Source organism: Camelus bactrianus, chromosome 25, assembly GCF_048773025.1.
Source record: "Camelus bactrianus isolate YW-2024 breed Bactrian camel chromosome 25, ASM4877302v1, whole genome shotgun sequence".
Lineage (NCBI taxonomy): Eukaryota > Metazoa > Chordata > Mammalia > Artiodactyla > Camelidae > Camelus > Camelus bactrianus.
In genome coordinates, this window is record NC_133563.1 from 1,233,565 (window position 1) to 1,246,530 (window position 12,966).

The 12,966-nt window shown below is 37.3% G+C and overlaps 1 protein-coding gene across 1 annotated transcript in view; it reads left to right on the forward strand.

Moving 5' to 3' along the window:
* NECAB1 (N-terminal EF-hand calcium binding protein 1) overlaps positions 1–12,966 on the forward strand; it is a 234,460-nt gene that overhangs the window by 49,247 nt on the left and 172,247 nt on the right. Inside the window, exon 3 of the mRNA XM_010968406.3 lies at positions 5,160–5,268. Within this exon, the coding sequence (XP_010966708.1) occupies positions 5,160–5,268 (109 nt within the window). The remainder of the gene's footprint in view (positions 1–5,159; positions 5,269–12,966) is intronic.

Sequence of the window (12,966 nt, forward strand, 5' to 3'; positions counted from 1 at the left end):
AACATCTAGTTGGCTCTTGTTTTTTTAACCCACTTTGACAGTCTCTGTTTTTCAGTTGGGGTAATTAGACCATTCACATTTAGAGTGATTTTTTTATATTCTTGGATTAATACCGACCATGTTTGTAGTTGCTTTGTATTAGTTGTACTTGTTGTTTGTTTCTTTTCCCCCTCTTTTTTCTAACTTATCTGGTTTTAAACAGTATTTTATCTGATTCTGGTTTACCTCCTCTCTTAGCAAATCAGTTACATTTCTTTAAAAAAATTAGTGATTACTATATACATTTTTCACTAATCTAAGCTTGCAATTTTCATTTTTCCCTAATCTAAATCTACCTGCAAATAACACTGTACCACTTCATGGGTAATAGAGGTACTTTGTAGCAGAGCATTTCCCGTGTCTCCTGTTGCTTGTGAAACCATTATAATTTATTTCACTTTCCCACATGTTATAATTACCAATATGTTGTTTGTATCCCTACTTTACACAGTTGTCTCTTATACTAATTGAGAATAAGAAAAAGAAAATATTTTATTTTACTTTTATTTATTCTTTTTCTGACATTTATTTTTTCTTGTGTGGATCCGTGTTTCAGACATGTATCGCTTTTGTTTTCTTCTCCCTAAAGAATTTCTTTTAACATTTCTTGCAGAGCAGTTCTGGCAATGAATTCCTTCAATTTTGTCTGAGAAGGTCTTTATTTCTCCTTTATTCTGAAGAATTACTTCATGGATATGAAATTCTAGATTGTGGTACTTTTCTTTTAACACTAAATATACTCCACATTTTTCTTGCTTGCATAGTTTCTGATGAGAAATCCACTGTAATTAAAATTCTTGGGGGGTAATTAGGTTTATTTATTTATTTGTTTGTTTATTTTTTTAATGGAGGCACTGGGGATTGAACGCAGGACCTCGTGCCTGCTAAGCATGCTCTCTATCACTGAGCTATACCCTCCCCCACTTATCATTCTTATTCTTAGTCCTATGTGGATTAGATTTTGTTTGTTGCCTCTTTCTAAATTTCCTCTTTGTCTTTGATACTCTGCAGTCCTGTTGGTGTGATGGTAAAGAATGGTGGAGCAGATGTGTTCTGTACTATTATAATTAATATAATATAAGCATTTTTTTTTTACTTTTTACCTTTTTTCTTGAGTTATAATCAGTGTACAATGTTGTGTCAATTTCTGGTGTACAGCACAATTTTTCAGTCATACATGAACATACATATATTCATTATCACATTCTTTTTCACCATGAGCTACAAGAAGATCTTGAATATATTTCCCTGTGCTGTACAGTATAAACTTGTTTATTTTATGTATACCTGTCAGTATCTACAAATCTCAAACTCCCAGTCTGTCCCTTCCCAACCCCCTCCCCCCCGCAACCACAAATTTGTATTCTATGACTATGAATCTGTTTCTGTTTTGTATTTATGTTCATTTTTTTTTTTTAGATTCCACATATGAGCAATCTCATATGGTGTTTTTCTTTCTCTGTCTGGCTGACTTCACTTAGTGTGATAATCTCTAGGTCCATCCGTGTTGCTGCATTATTTCATTATTTTTTATGGCTGAGTAGTATTGTGTGTGCGTGTGTGTGTGTGCGTGTGCATGTGTGTATACCATATCTTTTTTATATAATAATCTGTCAATGTACATTTAAGTTTCTTCTGTGCCTTGGGTATTGTAAATAGTGCTGCTATAAACATTAGAGTGCACAGATCTTTTCAAATTAGAGTTTTAGAATTTTTGTCTTTTCCAGGTATGTGCTCAGAAATGGGGTTGCTGGATTATATGTAAATCTATTTTTAGTGTTTTAAGGGACCTTCATACTGTTTTCCATAGTGGCTGCACCAATTTACATTCCCACCAACAGGGTAGGAGGGTTGCATTTTCCCCTCACCGTCTCCAGCATTTATTATTTGTAGACTTTTTGATCATGGCCATTATGACAGATGTGAGGTCATACCTCATTGTATAATTAGTGATGTTGAGCATCTTTTCGTGTGTTCGTTGACCATCTGTATGTCTTCTTTGAAGAAATGCTTATTTAGGTCTCCTGGCCACTTTTTGATTGGATTGTTTTTTGATATTGAGTTGTATGAGTGTTTGTATATTTTGGATGTTAAACCCTTGTTGGTCACATCATTTGCAAATATTTTCTCCCAGCCTGTAGGTTGTTCTTTTTGTTTTGTTTATGGTTTCCTTTGCTGTGCAGAAGCTTACAAGTTTGATCAAGTCCTATTTGTTTGTTTTTGCTTTTCTTTCTTTTGCCTTGGGAGACTGACCTAAGAAAATATTGCTATAATTTTTTTGTCAGAGCAAATCCATGTTTAATACTCAAGATTTCCTTTTTTCTAAGACTACTCTAAACAACTGCACTCTGCTGCCTTCTTCTCAAAAACATTAATGGAATTTGGAGTATAGGGTTAGAATAATTTAAAAATAAAGCAGAGAGGACTAGCTATGCTCAGCACAAACTCAGGAAAAAATGTAATTCTAATAGAAAAAAACCTGTGCACTTCTGTGGTAAAAGTTAGAATTATCATGAGACAGCAGCCCTCACAAGGTTTGCCTAGTCTCTGAGCCAAGCCAGGATAAATTAAAGTTTAACTGTGTTCTTCCATTTCAAAAGAAAGTTGAATTAGAAATAAAATATTTTAATAAAAATTTTATAATTCTTTATTAATGCATAACTATAGTAGAAGGGGATTTTTTTCTCCCTTTCTTTTGAAAAATGTAATACTTTCTTTAACATTAATGCCCTAGTCTAGAAGTATTCAAAGTTAACTCTCTGCAGTTGCTTGTTTAAAAATGTGGCAGCCTGAACTGAAGACTTCCAGGAATCCTTCATATGGTAAAAACAGGCTTTGAAAACACACTTTTCATCCTTCAAGTCTGGACTGTATTCAGTACCTCCTATTTATGTGTTTTTTCCCAATAAGAATTAGAAAAAAAAAATCAGACTATTAGCCCTCATAGAATTATCATAGGACATGTTACTAAATGCTTTTATATGATAGTATGTACATTATGACTTGAACTCACTTACTTATGGTAATTATAAAGAAGAATTACAGAGCCCAACCTGCTCATAAGGGAACAGGGGCAACTGGAGTCCTATGAGCGCAGCCCAGTTTACCTGAGGACCAGTATTCACCAGGGAAAACACATTCCACCATGAATGTGGATGTATTGCATGTGTTGCAGATCACAGTGGTAGAGTTAGAACTAGTGGGTTGATTACTGTTTTTCTTTTTCTTTCTTTCTTTTTTCTTTTTTTTTTAAGTAGATGGAAAGGTCATTTCCGTTTCTCTCTTTGACCTATACCTAGAACTAGTTTGTGTCAAGTTTCCCCACCTGGCAATATATTTATCATCAAAGCATGGCAGTCCACTACACTAAGTCCGGTCTGGGGCATACATCAGGTCGCATGAGGCTAAAGTTTAAAATAGTCTTTTGAGACATGACACTAAAATAGCCCATTGAAAAACAGAAACGCAAAATTAGATGTTTTAGACAGTCCTGGTGGATTAAATGTCATTTTGTAAAGGGTTTCTATGGTGTTTGAGTGGCTGAGTTCGGCTGAGCAAGTCCCATCCAGGAGGCCACTGGGGGTTAGTGACTCATTCTGTGCTTGATCCAGGTCAGGATTCTTATGACCTCTATGGAATATATCTGCTCAGTTAACTCGGCAAGAATTAAGTGGAAGATTAGTTAAATATGCCTATTATGTTAAAAAGCAAAATGAAACACGATTTTAAAACTCTTAGGGGTATTTCTATTTGTATTTTGTAAATAAGAAGTTTTGAAATGTTACATCCTGTAAGTCCTTATCCGAAAATTTAAGTAATTCCGTGATTAGGCCTATTCTGTTCTTTATGATAATATCTCTCAAGCATGAGAGTAAGGAGGAATCACATAGGTTGTTAAAAAATTCTGATTTCTTGTCCGCCCACCCCTCCGTGCTGTCTGTGAGATTCTGTTTTCCGGTATGGACAGCAGTCTGCATTTTAACAGTTCTCTAAGCAGTCTGTGGGCCATCTTTTGAGGAAAAAAATGCTCTAAATGACCCTCAAAGATCCAATCCTGTTAAATCATACCTTCTACTCTAAGACAAATTGAACTTTGTTCAGTATAGTGTGGTTGGTAGGATCACACCTTAGGGATTTTGTGACCATGGCACGTTCCTCCTTAGACCTCCGTTGCCTCTTTGTAGATGGAGAGGATCATTCCATCCCTTACAGTCATTTGGCAACTGACCTGAGGAAACCGGCAAAGCAGCTCCTTGCACAGAGAGCTCTCCCCTTCATGGTCGCTCCCTCCCCGGGTTTCTCTGCTGCTGGGTCTTCCACGAATCTTTCACTTTCTTCTGTTACTGTGTTTCTTCCATCTCTGCTTCTTCAGATTTAACTGTTTTCCAACGTCAGGCACAGGCACAGAAGTTGCTAAAACTCCCCATGCCCCCAAATGAAAGGATCTTTTATCACCCAAACTCCCACATATTCCAGAGTGTGTCTCATCAGACTTACGTGTTTTTCTGTGTAACATACTTATGCCTACGCCCGCACGTCTTCTCTCTTTTATTAGGCTCCCCGATGGTCTTTCACTTTGTGTCGCACAATAAGCAAAATGTGTTTGGCTTAAAAAGTGTTCATTTGCTCAAGCAGTGAAAGAATGAACACAGTTTGTCGGACTGTGATAGCAATTCTGAGATTCATTCAGTTACTATGCACTTATTAAACGTCTGCTGCTTATTCTGCAGTCTGCCAGGTCCTGTACATGAAGACAAAGCATCTAAATAATTAACTCTATCTTGGGCTTTTATTTGGTTGTTTATTTGGATATCCTTTGGTGTGGCCAGTTAAATGGCTTATTAACTGTTAAATGTGTGCCATATGAATAAAGGAGCCAAAAATATCCCAAATCGTGTAGATGTAATTTACTGTAGTGTAAACATCTGCAGTCTATGTACTATAATGATACATTAAATATTTGTATTTTAAAAACCTTGAGTTATCCTTCCTTCTTGAATATGTGTGCGTGCACAAATAAACCTGTACAAGCATTTGAGCGAAGTTTTAAAGCTGAAAGCTAAAATAATGTACAAAATTGAAATGGCTTGCTTCTCTTCTGTTTGTTCTTACCATTTTAGATGATGGAAAATTGTCCTTTGAAGAATTCAAAGCATATTTTGCAGATGGTATTCTGAGCGGAGAGGAATTACATGAGCTCTTCCACACCATTGATACACATAATACCAAGTAAGGAAACTTTTTATCACTGGATTCTGTAACCAAAGTGGAGAGGGCACGGGCAAGTACACGCCAGTGACGCAGAGGGGGAGGAAAGCTGCTGAGGGCGTGTGTTGTAATACTCACCTATGTATGTTTAATTCTAAAATAGCCTCTCTTTAATAAAAGAAATGCTGTGAGAAACTGGATGTTGAATTGGAAAAGAATGATCTTCTGTAGGGAGTTCTCATAAAGCAGTTTTAGAGTTTTCAGACTGTGAAACAAAAGCCTATGTTATAATAACTCTAAGTCTATACTGATAAGAAAGTAGAATTTTATTTGCTTAGACTTCATCGCAGTTTGCTTTATTTAAAAAATTGTCCAAAGGGCATTTTTATAATAGTGCAGTGAAATGGGAAACTGCAGTTATCTGGACAATTCAGATCTGCTGAACTCCAAATCCCTGTTACCCGAGAGATGCAGGCAATGCAGGACGTTGAATCTTCTCTGAACAATCAGTGTATGCAGTAATCTATTTGATTTTTTTCTCCTTTGCATTAGTATAGCATCTGCAAAGTTTCTATTTATATTCGCATTGTGCTTAAAATATAAAATAATGAGGGATTTAGAATACAGAGCAACAGAAATACGCTGCTTGAGTTGGATAATTGCATCAAATCACATAATTTGTGACAGTCATAACTGCAGAATTCTAATGTGGAAATGCATCGCTTTAGCCTTGCCTTGAGACCCAGCAGTGTGTCTGCTGCTTGGTGATTACTGTCTTGCTGTTGGGCAAAGTGTTGAGATGGTTCCAGGCAGTGAACCAGCTTGCCAAGAAAATGCTCATGGGCTACAACTCTGCAGAGACGTTTTCTTGCAGCAGATTAATAAGCAAAATTAAAAGATTAGATTCACTTTACTCAAGCAGCTGAATATTTTTAAACAACAATTTGTAAGTTCGTTGACTTCTGTTGGGGTTCCAGATTCCCAGCGTTAGTGGGTAAGTGTATCGGAAGTCCCACTCTGTGCGACAAGTAAGAATATGAAATCCCATTAGTGGTGCAGCACGGGGCCAGCTTATAGTTCAGGGGAGCGTAGACCCACTAACTGATCATTTCAAAATAACACCATAACTGCTGTGCCTGAAGTAGGCACAGGGTACTTTGGGATGACAAGGGGGTGGTTGTTAGCCCGGCTTGGTAGCCTTAGGGGATGTCCTCAGGGTTAGACAGCCAGGAGCTGAGTCTTTATGGGAGAAAAGAAATTGGTTAGGTAAATAAAGAGATGCAGGAATATTTCAATCTGAGGGGAAAGCATAAGAAAAGACCTGGAAAAATAAGATGAACTGGGGCAACATGTATTTTCTTACTATCAAAATGACAAATGTAAGGCTGAGCGTAGGAGAATCTAGAGAGAAAAGAATGGGCCAGACAATAATTTGCATTATGAGATTGCTAAAGTGTTTCAACTTAACCTGTTGGCCAGGAAGTGACATCTTTTTAGGTCATTGTGGCTCTGCTCAAAGACAGGCTTAAGAGGGTAATGGTGGAGGTAAGGCCAGCTGAATGCTTAAGTTAACTGCTAGGGAATAATGCTTATGCATGGGATGAAGAAAGCTATTTTGTACCATTCTAAGAAATGATACTTAAGTGAAAAAAAAAAAAAAAAAAGACCAGAGTCTCCTTTCTGAGCTCAAATGTTGGAAGTTGAGATGCTAACACTCCATCATGTATGCTAATTACTTCTTCCTCATTACAATTTAAAACATTATAAACATTTAAACCTTAAAGTTTTAACAATACCCAGGATTGGAACAACTATTGATAATCATGGTTCCAGAATTTGGCGTCATGGAGATTTTTCAATTCCTATTTACTCATAATAATGAAAAAATAAAGTTTTTAATAGGCCTTGTTGCCTGATTTTGCTATTTTATTTATATATTTATTAATGCTTGGCATAATTTTCATAAGTGCTAAAGAAGCAGATGTAATGATTTTACAGTAAGTCTAAAGGAATAGGTATTGCCACTAGTTACTCTCTCAAAAATGCATGAGTAATGATAAGTGTTTTCTAATCATGTTGTTCAACTTAATTTGCAGCTGAATTATATTAGATATTGACTTCCGAATTATACCCATGAAATTCCTTTAAAAAAACAAAGGATGCTAGTGTCAGGCTTTGATCTTTTAAGGAGATTCCTTCAAATATTGGCACTGAAATTTCAGAGCTATAGTCCAAGCAAGTGATAGCATTTATTTTGTGTGTGATCCAGTTTTTAATATTTCAGTGATCATACTATATGTGCCATATATATTTCCCTTTCACATACCTTCTGACAAAATATGCTCTCAAATGCACAGCATCCACAGCCACACTGACAGCCTAGCCTGAAGGGCATACATAGCCTGGACTAGGTCAGTCAGTCTCGTTATCTCATGTTTGTGGTGAACTGTGAGCTTCAGAAACGACGAATTTCTGCTGCTGAGGCCTCCAGGGCTGCCTGGCTTCTGTTCTTCCTGATGCCTGTAAGTTTAACTTCAATATGAAGTCCATTAAATCATTATCCAATTAATACTCTCCATTCTCTTGAGCTTATTTGAGCAAGCTTTTGCTTCTTGCAAAAGTATATTTTAAGACACGGTTACCTCATCTCATCCCTGCCACCTGTGGGAATCCAAGTCTCTTTGCTATAAACATTATACTTTGCTATGTTTGAAAAGTGGCATAGACACTTTGAAAATATTTGGAAAGAAAGAAGGAAAATATTGCAAATATATCTTGCTAGTTAAATTTTCCTCTTTTGTCACATAAATAATATTCTTAAAATATTTTGCTTCATTATGAGAAGCAAATGTTTTCTAGAAGCATAATTATAGCTGTGCGTGCTTATAGTGCAACATAATTAAGGTATTTTAAATTTCAAACTTGAGCAAATCATTCCCTGTAAAATGACATAAAATCCACCAGGAGAATCTACAGATTCTCAGAGATCATTTTTATACAGGTAGGTTCTAAATGAACAGACTATATAGAGCTGTGCAATGATTAAAGAAGAGTTTTGACAAATTAAAAATATATACTTCCCTCTCCACACATTTAGCTTCTAAATCCAACTCTCCTGTTTTCTCTTTCATTTAATTCAATCATTTATTTGCTCTTTCATTAAAAAAAATCAGTTATGTTCATTTGAGAAATTATGTTAAGAGTATTTCACTGAAGTTTTTACTATGCCCCAGAGCCACTTCGACCTTTCCAGTCAAATTTCTCTCATGGCTGCAATTAAACCATAAGAAACAAACAGAAAAGCAAACCCCAAGCACAAAAATAAGCCCAATACTTGCAGCCTCAGAGGAACTTACACTTTTATGACTGTGCAGAGGCTTCTGTTCATGAATGTTATCAAGGCTGGAAGTATTTCAGGTCTGAACCCTGGAGAATTTTTTAAGAGTATTTCAAAACGAAACTACTGACCACATGCCCTTCTATGTTAAGGAAGGTGCCTGTGGGGTTCTGGTCACCCTTCTGGCCTGTACAGGTACACGTTTAAGCTTAAAACTCAGTATAACCTCATTCTAATGGAAATTCCATGAATCATCCTAATTGCTTGATTAGATTTTAAGATTATGCATATTTTTCTGGAAATTACATTTCTAACCTAGATGGCCTGAAAATTTCATTCAGAGCAGAGACTTTAGAAGTGAAAGTAGGACAAATTTGAAGACATCAATGAAGTCCAGCTTTCCATCATTGAAAAATTTTTTTTAAATTGATAGTTCTTCTCCATTTTGCTTGCACATTTGGAAAATCTTCATTAGTTTTTTACTGAGTAGAGTGGTTGAGTGTGGAACAAAAGACAAGCTTATTTCTGTAGATGATAGTTAAGATATGTTTTGTAGCAAAGAAGATAAAAATATAAGTTTTTGTAAACAGGAAAAATGTTGAAAATTTTTACTTAAGCTTTAAGGAGAAGTGCCAACACTGTAATTTTCCTGAGTATTCTGAAGGATGTCGTGCCCACCTTAGTAATACTCTCATGAGTTCACAGATTTTTGTCAATCCTCATTTTACTATCTTCTTTCTCGGTCAAACGTGCCTAATCTTGCTTTTCCTTAGAAAAAAAAAAAGAGAATTGTTGTTAATCAGTGTTAATTACTTACCTGTTGTATCTCTTCCAGCTCCAGTAAAGGTTTCTTTAAACTCACTTTTAAAAAATTTTATAAAAGTTACTCTTTAGAAAAGAATAGTTAAACCTCTAAAATTTAAACTTAAAAAAAAATAGCAAAACTAAACCTACAGCTTGGGTAGCTTACAAATCGACATTACCATACAAGATAGAGGGCAGAGATAAATAGAAGGAAGATCGTTAGGTCCAGAGGAAACTTCCACGGCTTATCAAACGTGATTTCATTCGAGAGCATGGCCAGGGTGGCAGAGCAGAAAGCCTGAGCTCATCCCCTCCCATGAGCTCACCAAAACTACAGCTGTTCGCAGGGCAACTGTCAGTGGCAGTGACTTGAAGAGTAGCAGAAAAGATTTTCCACATCTAAAAATACAAAGAAGGGACCACAGTGGGACAGGTAGGAGGGTCAGAGATGCACTATAGTCAAGACTCACACTTCCACGTGGGTTTCCCACGAATTGGAGGATAATTACAATTGCAGAGAGTCTTTCCAAGGAAGTGAGGGTTTCAAGCTCCTCGCTGGACTCCCCAGCCTGGGGGTCTGCACTAGGAAGACAAGCCCCCTAGAATGTCTGGTTTTGAAGGCCAGCAGGGTTTGTATACTGGAAAGCTGGAGGGCTGCAGGAAACAGACACACCAAATCCTACACATTCTGAGACCCAGCACAGAGGCAGTAATTTGAAAGAAGCCTGGTTCAGACACAGTTGCTCATCTTGGAGAGTCTCCAGGAGAGACAGGAGGCAGCCGACTCCTCCTAGGGACATAGATGCTCAAAGCAGTCATTTTGGGGAGCTTGTTCTACCATGAGGACACGTGTGCTAACAAGCACCATTTTAAGAGTCCTCCCTGGAGCTCATTGATACTGGGGGCTTACTTTCCAACCAGCTGGTTGACACCAGTCCTAGGACCCCTCAGGCTGAGCAACCAGCTGCATTAGGCCCAGCCCCACCTATCAGTGGGCCAGCACCAGCTTCAGGATCCCCGAGCCATGCAACCAGCAGTCCCAGAACCCAGCCTTGCCAACCAGTGGGCTGGCACCAACCCCAGGAACCCCCCAGGACCTGCAGCCATCCAAGTTAGGACCTGGACTCACCTACCAGTGGGCTGGCAGCTTCTACACAGGGAGGACTTGGCCACATACTGGGCCAAGGGCCAGCCTTGTCTACCAGTGTGCAAATAGTAGTTGAGCCCACCACAACTGAAGGGCCATGGCAGCCTGCATAGGGCAACTTTAGAGCATATAGCTTTAGTGACCAGAAGGGAGTGTGCTGATGGGCCTCATGGGACGTTGTCTACATAGAGCCACTTCTCCAAGATTGGGAAATATAACCAACCCACCTAATACAGAGAAATAAACATCCTGTAAACCTAGAGGATTAAGCAAAATGAGGACATGGAGGAATATATTCCAAAGGAAGGAACAAGATAAAACCCCAGAAGAACTAAGCAAGGTGGAGATAAGCAGTCTGCCTGATCAGGAGTTCAAGATAATGACGATGCAGATGCTCAATGAACTCAGGAGAGGAATGGATGAACACGGTGAGAAGTATAACAAAGAGTTAGTATAAGGAAGAAGCAAAGAGAGCTGAAGAATAAAATAACTAAAATTAAAAAATACTCTATAAGGACCCAACTGTAAAATAGATGGTACAGAGGAACAGATCAGTAAACTGAAAGACAGAGTTGTAGAAATCACCCAAGCTGAACAACAAAGAAAAAAGAATATTAAAAAGTGAAGATAGTTTAATATACTTCTGGGACTACATCAAATATAGTGACATTTGTGTGTAAAGTTCTCAGAAGGAGAGGAGAGAGAAAGGGGCAGAGAACTTACTTGAAGACGTAAAGGCTGAAAACTTCCCTAACCAGGAAAGGAAACAGACATCCAGGTTCAGGAAGCGCAAGGAGTCACAACCAAGATGAAACCAAACAGACCCACACCAAGATGTACTGCAATTAAAGTGTCAAAAATTAAAGAGAGAAGTTTAAAAGCAGCAAGGGAAAAACAGCTAGTTATGTACACGGGAACTCATGAAAGACAATTAGCTGACCTTTCAAAAGAATCATTGCAGGTCAGAAGGGAGTGAAACAATGTATTTAAGTGATTGAAAGAAGAAACCTAGAACAAAAACACTCTACCCAGCAAGGCTAAATTCAGATTTGCAGGAGAGATAAAGAGTTTTAAGACAAGCAAAACTAAAAGACTTCAGTACTACCAACATTACTTTACAATAAATGTTAAGGGGACTTTTCTAGGTGGAAAAGAAAGACCACAACTAGAAATATGAAAATTATGAAAGTAGAAATCTCATTAATAAAGGCAAATATATAGTAAAGGCAGTAGATCAATCACTTAGAAAATTAGGAAGATTAAAAGAGAAAAGTAGTAAAATCATTTATTCTGTCATAAGTGTTTAAGGGATATTAATAAAGGATGCAAATTATGAAGTCAAAAACATTAAATGCGGGTTAGGGGGTGCAGGGTTATTAGAATGCATTTGAACTTAAGAGATCAGCAACCCAAAATAACCAGACAGGTAGACAGACATAGATAGATAGTCATATATAAACCTCATGGTAACCATAAACAAAAGTCTATAATAGATACACACAAAAGAGAAGAATCCAAAGATAGCTCTAAATAGTCATCAAAGTGAAGAAAGGCAAAAGAATAATAAAGGAACAAAACCCTGCAACAATCAGAAAACAATTAGCAAAATGGCAATAAGTACATACCTATAAATAATTATTTTAAATATAAATGGACTAAATGCTCTGATCAAAACACAGAGAGTGGCTAATGGATGAAAAAAGTGAGATCCGTCTAAATGCTGCCTCTAAGAGACTCACTTCAGATCTAGAGCCACACACAGATTGAAAATGAGGGGATGGAGAAAGTATCCCATGCAGAAGGAAATGAAAAGAACCCAGGGCAGCAATCCTTGTATCAGGAAAAATAGACTTTAAAACAAAGACTGTAACATAAGACAAAGAAGGGCATTACATGATGATAAAGGGATCAATCCAGCAAGGGTAACAACAACAACAACAAAACAGACTCACAGGTGCAGAGAACAAAGTAATGGGTACCAGTGGGGGGATGGAAGTGGGGCAGTCATCATAGGGTAGGGGATTAAGAGGTACAAACTACTACGTATAAAATCAATAAGCTATAAAGATGTATTTTACAACACAGGGAATAGAGCCAATATTTTATAATAACTATAAATGGATTACAACCTTAAAAATTGTGAATTGCTGTGCTGTATATCTGAAACATAGAATATTGAACATCAACTATACTTCAATGAAAAATTAAAAATACAGAAACAAACTCTTATATACAGAGAGCAAACGGGTGCCAGAGGGGAGAGGGGTGAGTGTGTGAGCAAAACAGTTTAGGGAGATTAACAGGTACAAACTGTAAGTTACCAAATAAATGTTATGAGGATGAATTGTACTGCACGGGGAATATAGTCAATAATATTGTAATAACTTGGTAGGATTATAAATGGTAATGAGATTTACTATGGCGATCATTT